General features: G+C 40.7%; 1 protein-coding gene across 1 annotated transcript in view; it reads right to left on the bottom strand.

Moving 5' to 3' along the window:
- Positions 1 to 808: 808 nt before the first annotated feature.
- dscamb (Down syndrome cell adhesion molecule b) overlaps positions 809 to 13,077 on the bottom strand; it is a 178,907-nt gene continuing 166,638 nt past the window's right edge. Inside the window, 5 exon segments of the mRNA XM_034224586.1 lie at positions 809 to 1,940; positions 1,942 to 2,092; positions 8,395 to 8,697; positions 9,521 to 9,721; positions 12,272 to 12,421. Of these exon segments, the coding sequence (XP_034080477.1) occupies positions 1,571 to 1,940; positions 1,942 to 2,092; positions 8,395 to 8,697; positions 9,521 to 9,721; positions 12,272 to 12,421 (1,175 nt within the window). The 3' untranslated portion in view covers positions 809 to 1,570.

Here is a 13,077-nt window from a genome sequence, read left to right as displayed (position 1 = left end):
AAATGAAGGTTGATATTCTTTTTTCTAAGTCGGTTTCTGTTACTGAAACATTTTCCCTGCTTAACTAAATTGAACGATCGTATTAAATATTACTTACATGGCCTAGTTAAATACTTGATTCTGATTGATCAATTTGGAAATCCCAAGGTCTGCTATGTTTCGCTAGCAGACCGTTGCTAAGGAGAACAGAACGTTGCTAAGGAGGAATCTCTGATTAATGGACATCTGCAGTCATATCAATCCGCAGGAGGAAGTCCGGTCGGTTTAACAAATATTATTTTTTATCCATCAGAAAACACCATGGAATATTTTTTTAATAGTTATTTTTATATTTTTAGAGAGCACTAAACTTTGGATTCATGGTGGCTAAATCACTTAATCAATCAATCGATCTGTCATTTTAAGTTACATTGATTCTGATTGATCAATTTGGAAACTCCAAGGTCTGCTATTTTTCGCTAGCAGACCGTTGCTAAGGAGAACAGAACGTTGCTAAGGAGGAATCTCTGATTAATGGACATCTGCTTAACTAAATTGAACAATCGTATTAAATATGACAGTGCGTTAAACCATTAAGAATAGGGAAACAAGCCAAACAAATATTTGAAACCATTGAATTACATTAAATCAAAATTGGGTTCGTAACCAAAGTTGATTTTAATATAAAACACATGCCGGGTTTCTGCATGATTCCTTGAAATTAAAGGTAAATATTGGGCGGTCGTATTTAAATCCTGACAACAACAATCAATGAGTTTTCTGAAGTGGAGAAAAAAGGTTTGTGTTGAATACGAATAAGAGTCAGATGTGTGCAAACATGACTAAGGACTTTATTAACCAAATCATTTCCCCCGTAATATCCACAAATAAAAGTGATCTCTTTATATATATTCACATTGTATAATTTCATAGTGTGACAAAAAAATTCTCTTTTTTTTTCATTTTTTTTTTTGGATTTCCAGCCATTCCTATTAATTGTCATTTGTTCAGTCGCCATGCAGTCGTCGGAAAGGTTGAAAAACATTACGCTTGGTCAGCATTGGCGCTCGTCTCCTCTGTCGGCTCCTCGTGGTGCTAAAAACTGCCAAATCACAGATTCCATCACACTGCGACAATAAAATAAAAAATAAATTAAGAAAGCAACGATCTCTTGCAGAGTCCTCCTCCTCCCTCTCCCTTCTTCTTGTTTTTTTAAAAGATATTTTCTTTTTTTAATATAATAATAATGACTATAATTGTCCTTGATATAAATTCATAGGTAATTTTTTCTCTTTCTCAAATTTTAAATAAATCATTTTGGCAATTCTCACATGTCGTCACTTTAGAATAAAAGAATACTTGAGTAGAAAATAAAAGCTGTGAGAGAAAACTGATCAGGAGAGGAGCGAAGGAGCGAGAGATGAAAAGCAACAGAGAAGAGCGAGAGAGGAAGGAAAGAAAAGAGTGAAAGAAAGAAAAGCATCCACTTCAGACGCATGTCGGAAACGGCTCTATGTACAACATGTTCTGTTGCGGTAAACTGTCTCCCTGTGTCTCTGTCTCCGTGTGCAGCAGTCCGTGTGGCCCAGTGTTATACCAGAGTGTAGGACTTGGCGTAGGGGTTGTTGCTCTGTTTCAGGTGTCCTCTGGAGTCCAGCAGGGACTCCTGGGAGGTGCTGAGCTTGGCAGCCTGTGCTTGGGCCAGGTCCCCCGAGGAGGGAGCGTCCGCCCGGACCTCCCCCCGCGCCTCCCCCCTCTCCCGGGCATCCCTGTGGGGGAGGGTGGAGGCGGTTCCTGGCTGCCACTGCTGCACCTCCCTGGGTGACGGCACTTCCATCGGGGTGGGCTCCATGGGAGGGGGCCTCTTCAGGGTGCGGCTCCTCTGGGGCTCCAGGCAGGTCTGGCCCATGGCTCCTCCTCCCACTCCTCTCGTCTCCCCCGATGCACCACTTCCTCCTCCCCCCCCCTCCTCCTCCTCCTCCTCCTCCTCCTCCTCCTCCTGCTCCTATGCTGCTGCCGCTGCTGCAGCTGACGCCTCCACCTCGAGGCGGCACGCCCCGGTTCAACAGGAAGTCCATACGAAGGTAAGGAGGCAGGTGGACCAGCTCTCCTGCTGCAGGACACAAAACAGGAGACAAAAGTTTTAAAGGGGCGCTATCCTGCTTTTTGGGGTTATCCCTTTCCTGTAGTGTTCTAGAGGTTTGTCGATGGTCTGCAAAGGCTACAATCCCTGTGTTCCCCCCAAGCCTGAAACGCCTCCATTGGACTCCTTTGTTTACTTCCGGAACATAGTGACATCACTATATAACAGTTGCGATTCTACTGGCTAGCGCTCCAACACATTGTAAGTGATAGGCTAAGGGGCAGGACATCTATAAGTGGTTGACCAATCACAAGAGAGCTAACCAATCAGAGCAGACTGGTCTCTGGTTTCAAACAGAGGGGGAAAAGAGGTGCTGCAGCAAAGGCAGTATGAGAAAAATAAAGCTTTATGAACATTAAAGCATGGAAACTGTGGAGGCACAAAAGTCTTTCAGTGAAAATTAACAGACCTCTGAATAATCTAAAATATGAAATGTCCTATTTGCACAATTTAGCAAACAACAAAAAACAAAGAGGCCTTGATACATTATTTAAAAGGCTTTGAAATAGGATTTTAAGACACATCCAATAAAGTGTGACTGCAAACAAAATATTGCCACTACAGTCTGCTGCTGTGTGATAATGGGGTCAGTTTGGACCCCTGATGATTTTCACCACTCGCCTCCACACACTCCCCGCTGTGTAAGTACGTGCTCCTAACAGCTCAGAGTTTCTCCACACACTCCATTTTATATTCCAGGGTTTAAATTAGCGGCATATATGGTTGAAAATCCATCTTTACCTCACACTCACACTAACATTTGTTCACCTCAGGGCTTTATGTGATTATGATTCACTTAACTGTTATCTGAATGTAATACCAATATCAATATCCCACCAAGAGTGAATCTATTTGACTTAATAGGAAACATGTGCAGAACATAATGTAATAGGGATCTGAATATCACATCATTCACACATTCATTTTCTGGGAATGATACAATGATTAAGTTATTGTGTTTTCTCACGGTGAAGAAGCAGAATGATGTCTATAAATCCTACAAAGAAATCTGGCATGAATTGTTAGTTATCAAATCCTTTCTCTGCAGCATGTTTGAGGGGAACAGCAGGAGATGAAGACATGGAGTCTTATCAGGAAACCTGTAGGTCAGATTGAGTATCCTAACTAGGTGATAAAGCTCGATTATAGGCGGTCTCGTCAATCTTTAAGTAATTATCTGAATTGTTGGATCAGAGGTAGTTAAAACTAGACTCTTTGATTCTGTTCAGTGACTTTATGGTTTCTACTGCTATTGTATCTATTTCACTGATGGGAAATGCTGGTGTTAAAGACTCTCTTAAAGTGTAATTATAACTAATCCTAAAGTAATGAAATGTTTTGATGATGAACAATCCCATTGGAGGGGTTTTACAACATCACTCAGACACATTTATCTGCTGAGTTGATATTATTTGAGTTATATAATTATTTATAACACGGCCTAGTTAAATACTTGATTCTGATTGATCAATTTGGAAATTCCAAGGTCTGCTATTTTTCGCTAGCAGACCGTTACTAAGGTTGGCTGGAAAAGCTTCATAAGGCTTCATCCCGCCATCACTACTGTAGATGCTCCTAAAAAATGTAATTGAGTTTCATTAATTAAATCAAGTTAAATAATATAGTACTTCCTTGTTTCCTTCACTTGTATTGCAAACTAGTTATGTATGTTTCCACAAAAGGAGCTTTCTATTTAATCGATGTTTCTTCACTACTTCATCGAGCTGTGGGAGGTCAGGTTTGAATTGTGTTGGATCACCAGTCACCCTTTCAGCGGTCTGACCCTTTGACCCCTTTCCTGTTAAACAGGTTTTTACAGGTCAAATATTGTGTTCACATTACCTTAGTTAAGATATTCTCTTTGTAAAGTAAAAGACCTGCACTCCAAATTCTAGTCATAACTTAATCCTCAAAATGAATCATAGCAACCAAACAAGAGGTCACGACAACAACTTGAATGCAGTTAAAAATAAATGAAGGTTGATATTCTTTTTTCTAAGTCGGTTTCTGTTACTGAAACATTTTCCCTGCTTAACTAAATTGAACAATCGTATTAAATATTACTTACATGGCCTAGTTAAATACTTGATTCTGATTGATCAATTTGGAAATCCCAAGGTCTGCTATGCTTCGCTAGCAGACCGTTGCTAAGGAGAACAGAACGTTGCTAAGGAGGAATATCTGATTAATGGACATCTGCAGACATATCAATCCGCAGGAGGAAGTCCGGTCAATTTAACCTCCGCTGTGGATAACAAACATTAGTTTTTATTCATCAGAAAACACCATGGAATATTTTTTTTAATACTTATTTTTATATTTTTATATTTATAGAGCACTAAACTTTGGATTCATGGTGGCTAAATCACTTAATCAATCAATCAATCAATCGATCTGTCATTTTAAGTTACGTTGCTGTCGCCGCAGTTCCAGCTGTTGGCGGGAAGCAATATGATATCATTTTTAAATCAATAAAATATCTAAAAACCAATATTGACAAGTGAAGTCGCTGGTTTATTTAGTATTCAGCTGTTTAATATTATTACTGCAAATGGAACACCGACAGGGTGAGTCCTTCTCCTGCACACTAGATCAACAAGTGTTTACAGGCCAACATGGTATCATTTAAAAATCCATTTTCAGCAGGTGTTCTCTCACCCACAGGTGCCAAAGCTTTCAAATACAGTCGACGCATGCAAAAATGTAAATACATACTGTATGAACGTGCACACTGAGCGTTAATGGCAGCCCTGACGTGCAACATGTGACCTTGGAGAATGGATTTCTGGGATCAGGAGGAGAATGAATAATTCACTGTGTTTTATAATAAGTCCTATTAGTGCCAGAGAAGATGATGAATGGCTCAGGGTGTTAACTGAATTAAATATAGATTTAAGTGTTTCTGTAGGAGCTCATTAGAAATGTAGTTTGGAAATTCATCAGCCAGTAAATTACAGATTGCACAGTTAATGGGACAGACAGTATGTGTAACAGGAATGCAACATTTCGCCAAGCCATTAATCTGTTTAAGTGTTCGTTGCATCTTCAGCTGTAGTGATGTTTGATTGTTTGTTTTTATATTTCTATACTGTGTGCTTTATTAGTAATCAAATATTCTCCTGATGTTTGAATCTATCTGACAAGCTAACTATAGCTCTGTAATAACCAGCACAAGTTGAAGAGCTGACATGCAAGCTGTAATGGGATCCAATAGATTTGTTTCTATTAAGAGCCGAAGAGGAATTAATAAATAAACTCTCATAGCAGGTTTGTCAGGTGAGGCTGGTCACATGAAACGAGAAGAGAGGGACGGCGATAATCGAGAAGCTGCCGGTGACCTCTCTGATGGAGGTGAGGTCGTCAGGTGTAACTGAGACAGAGACGGGGTTGAAGCCGGGTCATGAACCTCCAGAAAGTCAAACTTCCATACACTGTGTTACAGACATATATGCTGTGCTCTGTAGTTTAATGGACTACAAGCCGGTGGAAGAACAATCTAGTTATCATTTTTATTATGACACTTAGTCACTTTTACATTTTAAGACACCTTATTTTTGTGTATTGTGGGTGAACTGTATGTTGTGCTTTTTTCCTTTTATCCATTTCACTGTAATCTTTTTAAAATGTTTGATTATGTAATATGAAAAGTATCAAAAAGTTGATAACCACACTTTTTCCCTTATACTATTTTATTTTATTTAGTTTTCAGATATCTTTTAATACCAATTGTAATACGTCTGTTAAAAATAATAAAATGAATGCTGGCTGAATAAGCTGTTTCTTTTGTTGATGTACGAACAACAGTAGTTATTATTTAATTTAATTATTAATTGGCCAGGTCCTTATTAGGAAATATGTTGTGGATATATAATCCATGATTTTGAAATAAGGTGTAATAATGGCGTACTAGTTGTGTTTTGATGTATTTATTTGTGTAATTTAGAGTTAAAATGGAGGAAATAGTTAACAAGAAATTAACCGCCAACCTTTTCATATGCAAATTCGTACAATGACGATGAATATTGGTAAAAGCAGCTACTTATAGTACAAAGGCTTATTATGTTTTAAGCCCTTTGAGATCCTGTGATTAAATGAGAACTTGTAAATCCAGCAGTCCCTTATTGTAACCGGGTACTTAAACATTATCAGAGTTGCTGCAGGCCTCTTAGAAAAACACATTCCCATAATTTTACACTTCATTGACTGTGGAGTCTGTGGAGTCAGTTGAAACACGTTTCACAGAGCTAAGAAAGCTTAAACTGCTGGCTGTGTGCGAGCAGCCGGTCGGCTTAAAAAAACACATCAACAATGTTTTTGATAAATAATTTCACTGTCAGGAAGCTGGACACAGGTCTGCACTTCAAGTCTATATAATATTTCTAATTTAAGTTTTGAGAGACACCAATTTGGCCATAGATAGCTAGATATAATTAATAGAAATAGCTAAAATCTCTAGCTAGCTTTTTAGATAGGTAGCTAATGAAAGCAAGCTAACTAGATAGATATATAGAGAATGTTATCTAGGTATCTTGTTTATTAGAAACCTTACGTTAGCTAGTTAGTTTGATAGATAGCTTATGTTTGCTAGCCAGCTTGTTAGTTAGATAGCCAACATTAGCTAGTTAGCTAGATAGCTAACATTTGCTAGTTTCATAGATAGCTAACATTCGCTAGTTTCATAGCTAAAAAGCATGGTCACAGGTTAATTGAATTTGTTCTCTAGGTCAACTAATTTGAGTATATGTCAACACAGTGTCTACCCTACTGGCAGTGAGAGTTATTATAAAACTGTTGACATGAGCTACAGTAGGGAATATGACCTTGTTGTTTACAATGCTGCTAATGCTAAACCGGAAAAACTGACACTTATTCGATTGAAGAAAGGATTGGGAAAAGGTGCGAGGCTACATACTGTAAGGTGAATAAGAGTGCATTTTTTGCGACACATCTCTCGACAAGCAAGCAGGGAACTGTAGAAGCACAGCTTGAGTCTTCTGCCTCTAACATTTCCCCCCCAAAAGTAACTGATACCAGAGTCTAGCACTCAGCAACACCACCCCAGCCTAACAGTGTGTCATTACACTGAACTCCACTGTGGCGGTTAAGTGTTTTTTTGTACTGAGTGACAATAGCTGCAGATAAGATTGACAGATAGCCTTCAGTTGCCCTCTCTCCTGTGTGAACTGGTGACAAGTGTCTGCTGCTCTGTGCACAAACATAATGAGGCCTGAAACTTAAGGAGAAGATCTGATGGGCTCATCTGCTCTAACAGAGAGACCGGCAAGGTGTTAGCTTAACACCTAGGTTTAAAAATGTAATCCGTAATACTAGTTACCTGTAAAATAAATCAGTAACCTGTATGGGATTTTTGTATCCTGAATACGTAATCCTGTTACACACAAACACACGGACCTATTTTTCTGGTCCAACAACCCTAGTAGCCCTAGACACTAAAACATGACAGCAGACAGGTTGATGGATGAGCTGTGTTCACGTGTGTGTCTGTTTGGACGTCTGAGCTCCAGTGTGTGGTCTGCAGCTTTGCCAGAACTCGTAATTGATCTGCAGCGCTGCCCCGAGGAGCAGAGGGTCAAGTAAGGTAAGAACACCGCCTGAGAGGAGGACGCAGGACACACTGCAGATGTGTGTGAGAGACTTTGGAGACAAAGCCTTTAAGTAGTTTGAAAGTAACATCATTTACCAGCAAGTTTCTTCTTGCAGTGAAAGGCATTCTTGGGGGCGAGTGGATGTTTAATTGTTTGCTTGCTGTCATTTTATGTGTTTCACTTTGAATAGCCTTGTGATGAAAATTGCTTTATAGATAAGCTTTATTTGCCTTACCGACATGCTGACTGCAGTGTGGTTTGAACCTGTGACCCCCTTATCCCAACACCAAGGCTCTATCCACGGCACCACACGCCTCCCTAAATAAAGTTTGATGTCATCCAAAACTCTGCAGCTCGGTTGTTAACTAGAACTAAGAGGACACATTACTCCAGTTCTAGCCGCTCGGCACTGGCTTCCTCTTTACTTTAAGATTCATTTTAAGGTTCTCCTCCTGGCATATAAGGCCCTTAATGGGCAAGGTCCAAGCTATATTATGAACTCCCTTGTAAGCTACAATGCTATTTTGTAGTTAGTTTTTATGTTTTTAATGGTTAACTGGAAATATCTATGTGAAGCACCTTGAACTGCACTTATTGTATGAAAGGTGCTATACAAACAAAGATTATTATTATTATTATTATTATAATTTAGGTAGACCTCCTCACCAGGTCTGTGGGCCTTGGGCACGGCCATGGTCATGACCCGACTGACGTCCTGAGGTTTGGGCGGCGAGGCGGTGAAGCGGCAGATGCCGGACTCGGACGGCGTGCTGGAGGCCACGCTGTCGGTGTAGTCGTTGGTCCCTGCTGTCATCTGCTCGGAGGAAGTGTCGGAGATGAAGCACTCGGTGATGGTGAACTTGGCGTGGCGGAGCTGCTCCTCCATCTTGGCGTGCTCGTAGGCTCTGGCAAGCTCCTCGTAGGTGGAGGACGCACTCTCTGTGGAAACCATGCTGCTCCTCGCACGATCTGAGGAACACACACGGGACAGTACAGCTTACAAAGAAGAAATACAATCTGATCCTTTTACAACCAACACTATATGCTCAATCAATCAACCACAGTTGATCTATACAGCCCAAATTTGACATTTGTCTCAGGGGGCTTTGCAGTTTGAAAATAATATGAATACGACACCTTCTGTCCTTAGACCCACATATCGGACAAGGAAAAACGTCCAACAAAACCCCACAGTTAAAGGTAGGGTAGGTAAGAATGGAGAAACCAGCTCGAAAGCAGCCGGAAAAAATCTGCCCCTTCCTTCAGACTTCCTTACAGAGCCCCTCCTCCAACACACACGAACGCGCACATGACCAATGAGGGCACGAGATAAGTTTGTGCCCAGATGGAAGGCTGACAGGCAGGTAGGCCATCCAGTTACTTTAGCCGGGCCGGCTAAAATGATTGGTCGTGCTTTTTACAGCACTACAGCTTCCACAGATGAATTGTTTTAATGTATTTGTTGTCAAAGCATTTAAGATATTCATTGCTATCGGGATGTTAAGAGCATTCCATGGAATATAACAAAAAGTGTTTCTGAAGGGAATTACCTACCCCGCCTTTAATGGGGAAAAATGGAAGAAACCTACGAGGGACCCCTCTTCCAGGATGGACAATACATGTTGTGTGTAAATTAAAAAGACAATACATTTACAACATAGAGTGTCAATATATAAGGTGAAGATGAAAATGGATCCAGGTGGATGTCAACAATCCTGTGCTCTTTTTAGTTTTTTAGTCACATTGTAATCCTGCTACCAATCCTCAATGGTTAGAAATGTAACCTGATTACCTGTGTCCTGTGAGGGGCTGACGCTGTAGCTGTCGCTCTCCTTGTCCACGGACCCGGTGGCTCGGGGCGTCGGCAGCCTCCAGTCGGTGGTCAGCGTGTGGGAGGAGCTGGTGGGGTGTGGCCGGTTCAGCGTCCACTGGCTGGCGTATCGGCTCCGCGTCGCGGCAGGACCGGCTTTGGCAGTGCGTCTGGCAGTGGGGTCTGCAGAGGAGGGAACAGAGAGCATCATTAGTGACAGAGATAATGACAGATACTCCATGTTTAAATATTATGATTATTCATTATGATTTATGAATAAAAGGTCAATTCGGATTATTTTGACTGATAATGCAATGTGGATATGATACATTACTTATTTTTATTTGAATTCAGAATTTATTAAAAGATCATGGTGTGAATTTATTTACCAAAGATCTGTAATAAACTTTGACCAACTGGCCACTAACCAGACTTTCCTGTATCTCAACAATACAATTGTAGGATGGGCGACCTCTGCAACACCATAATACTTAATTCTGAAAGATATATTTTTTATTTTATCCGATTATTTGACAGGGACAGCGCAGATTAATAGACATTTCTGTCATTGTGCCAGAGTTAGAAAATAGCTATTGTTCATCTGTTTCCCCTGGACAGATGTTGTAAAGTCGTCACCCTAAAAACAAATTCTATTTTTTAATAATAAGTTTATACAATCAGTAAAAACATGCAACATCACAATATAGGAAATGCTAATAACTAAAAAACATAAATATGTCATAGCAAGAAGATAGCAACCGGTTAAAGCGGTACAGACAGAAAGAGGACTGCAATATTTGTTTGAGAAATGATTCCTTTAAGAAATATTTCGCTTCTTGTAATTTCAATATTGTAGTAGTCCGTTTTGCGATTTTAAATAAATCATTTGAACTACTCGTTTAATCAGGGACTCCAGCTTCTGATCTGTGAATACATTTGTTTTAGTGCTTGAATGAAACAGTAACTCCTTATTCTGTTCATACATCAGTGTTTACTGAGAGAGTATAGCTGCTGTGCTGTGGTACAGATTTACAGTTCATCCTTTCACTGAATAGGACCATCCCTCAGCTCCCTGCAGTGACATTACCGTCCATCTTAACATCTCACTGTCTCCGTATAGACATATAAATAGTATCATATTCAGCCTGACCCAGACAGGCGGCTGCTCTGTGCAGCGACGGGCCAAATAGATCCAGACCCTTTAGAAAAGGCTGGGACTGGATCTGTGCAGAGAAGAATGGTGCTGGTAACTGTAGGAGGTCACTCAGTAATCAGCATGATGGAGGGAGGAAGTGATGGAGGCATCTGGCCATCAGCAGTCAGCACACTGGGTTCATACCCCACTGGCCAGGCTATACAAAACAATCACTATATTGTGTTGTAATGCATGTGTGTGTGTGTGTGTGTGTGTGTGTGTGTGTGTGTGTGTGTGTGTGTGTGTGTGTGTGTGACTGTGTGTGTGTGTGTGTGTGTGTGTGACTGTGTGTGTGGCATCGTATTGGAAAAAGGAAAAAAATGTAAATACAAAAACGCTGCAAATACATAGTGTTGCAAGCAGCTCAAAACACAACGGAAAACAGGGGACACTTCAAAGTGATGCACACAGCTGGGACTGGTGGCTTGTTGACGCTCTGGCCAAGTTGGCCACTTGTCACTGTTGTTGGAAACTTACCTGAAATGTAAGTTTTATCGGATTATTTGAACAATTTGATCACATGATTCCTTACGATATTAGGTTAGCTAACCCTGAACGTCGCCAAGCGCACCGGTCCCAGCTATATGCATCACTTTTTGTCCCCTGGTTTCCGTTTCTTGCAGCGCTTTTAGTCAATGCTGCGGATGTTTCGTCAAGTTGGCGAAGATGTTTTTTTCATTTGCATGTGTTTCGGCACATTTGTGTTTTTATATTTACATCATTTTCTGAATCTGAAACATTCTTCTCCTAATGTAAGTGTTATGGGACGTTTGCACCTGTCAGCCAACGTACTGATGACCTGATATGTTTGCTTACTGTTGGTGGTGGCTGTTAAAAAACAGACCTAAAAAGCTTGGCATGTCAATAAAAAAGGCTCCTTTTTGGCTGATTGTTGAAGGGGTTTGCAACTTTACTTTAAAAGTAATGTTTAACATTCAGTAAGCAAAAGATAACCTGGTATTTGTCTCAGCCAATATGTAGGGGGAAATCTACTTTCTGCACTGTCTGCACAAAATAATTTCATTGCACTACTAATCTGTGTGTGTGTGTGTGTGTGTGTGTGTGTGTGTGTGTGTGTGTGTGTGTGTGTGTGTGTGTGTGTGTGTGTGTGTGTGTGTGTGTGTGTGTGTGTGTGTGTGTGTGTGTGGTGTGTGTGTGTGTGTGTGTGCGTGCCAGCTGGCCAGGTGGAGCAGGGCATTCAGGTGAGGACGTGTCAAGAAGAGGCAGAGAGGTTGCTACTCTTCATCTGTTCTGCTTCAGTGCAGCTCGAGCAGCAGAAGCCCAGAGGCGTTTCTGCAGAGCGGCTGCTGTGTCTCCAGAAATCTCTCTTGATACACTAAGTTAAGGCTTGTTAGAAAAACTCTATCTCTCATGTAGTTCAGATAAATGTGCAATAAAATGCCATGGGTGCTGAGAAACTTTTCTTAATCAAACAAAAAGACCACAAACATTTCCAACATTATGTTAGTAGCACAACAGTGGTATTGGTGTTAGTAGTAAAGTAATAAATGTTGGGCACTGACGGTGGTGGGACTCACTGGTTCCGGGCCTGGCGTCGGACACGTCCACCAGCGGCCCGGTGGCCTGGGACAGAGACTGGTAGTGGACCGTGTGCGTCACCGTGGACGACTTCTGCTTGTTCGTATCCCCGAAGTCATTGTCTGTCAACAGCACAGTGGACCTGTCATCTGAGACACACAGAGAAGAGGTTAGGAGAAGGAACAACAGGAAGTAAAGCAGAAAACACAAAACGTCAACATCATAACCTAACCGTGAACTTTCTAACTCAGCACTATCCTACTCACATACTTCACTGTATTCAATATGCATTACAACTCATATAATAATTAAACCCTGCACCTTCCGGTTTGGTTGAATACTCAATTCTGTATGGTCAATTTACGAACATTCTGTGGTCTGCTATTTTTCACTAGCAGACCGTTGCTAAGGAGGATGCTCTGATCAATGTGCAGTCATATCAATCTGCAGAAAGACTTCAACTAATTTGATCGTTTGCTGACAAATATATTCGTTTTTATGTATCAGAAAACACTGTGAAATACCTTTTATACATTTATTTTTATATTTGTGGGGAGCAGGAAACTTTGGCTGGATGTCAGAGAAATCTACAGAAGATGACAAACAGGAAGTAAAAGTTTAAGCGAACAGCAGGAGAAGACAGACAGGAAGTAAACACTAAAGGGAACATGGTATGGGCTCTGGCAGTGTTTAAAGACTGATTCATGGAAAATAAAGTATCTACTGTAACATTAGTTACTCTTTGAACTTTCTGGTTTTGTCGTGCTTGTACTATACTACAGTATGTGCAATAACAATAAAGTGT

Source organism: Gymnodraco acuticeps, unplaced genomic scaffold, assembly GCF_902827175.1.
Source record: "Gymnodraco acuticeps unplaced genomic scaffold, fGymAcu1.1, whole genome shotgun sequence".
Lineage (NCBI taxonomy): Eukaryota > Metazoa > Chordata > Actinopteri > Perciformes > Bathydraconidae > Gymnodraco > Gymnodraco acuticeps.
This window is presented reverse-complemented; position numbering and strand designations above follow the sequence as displayed.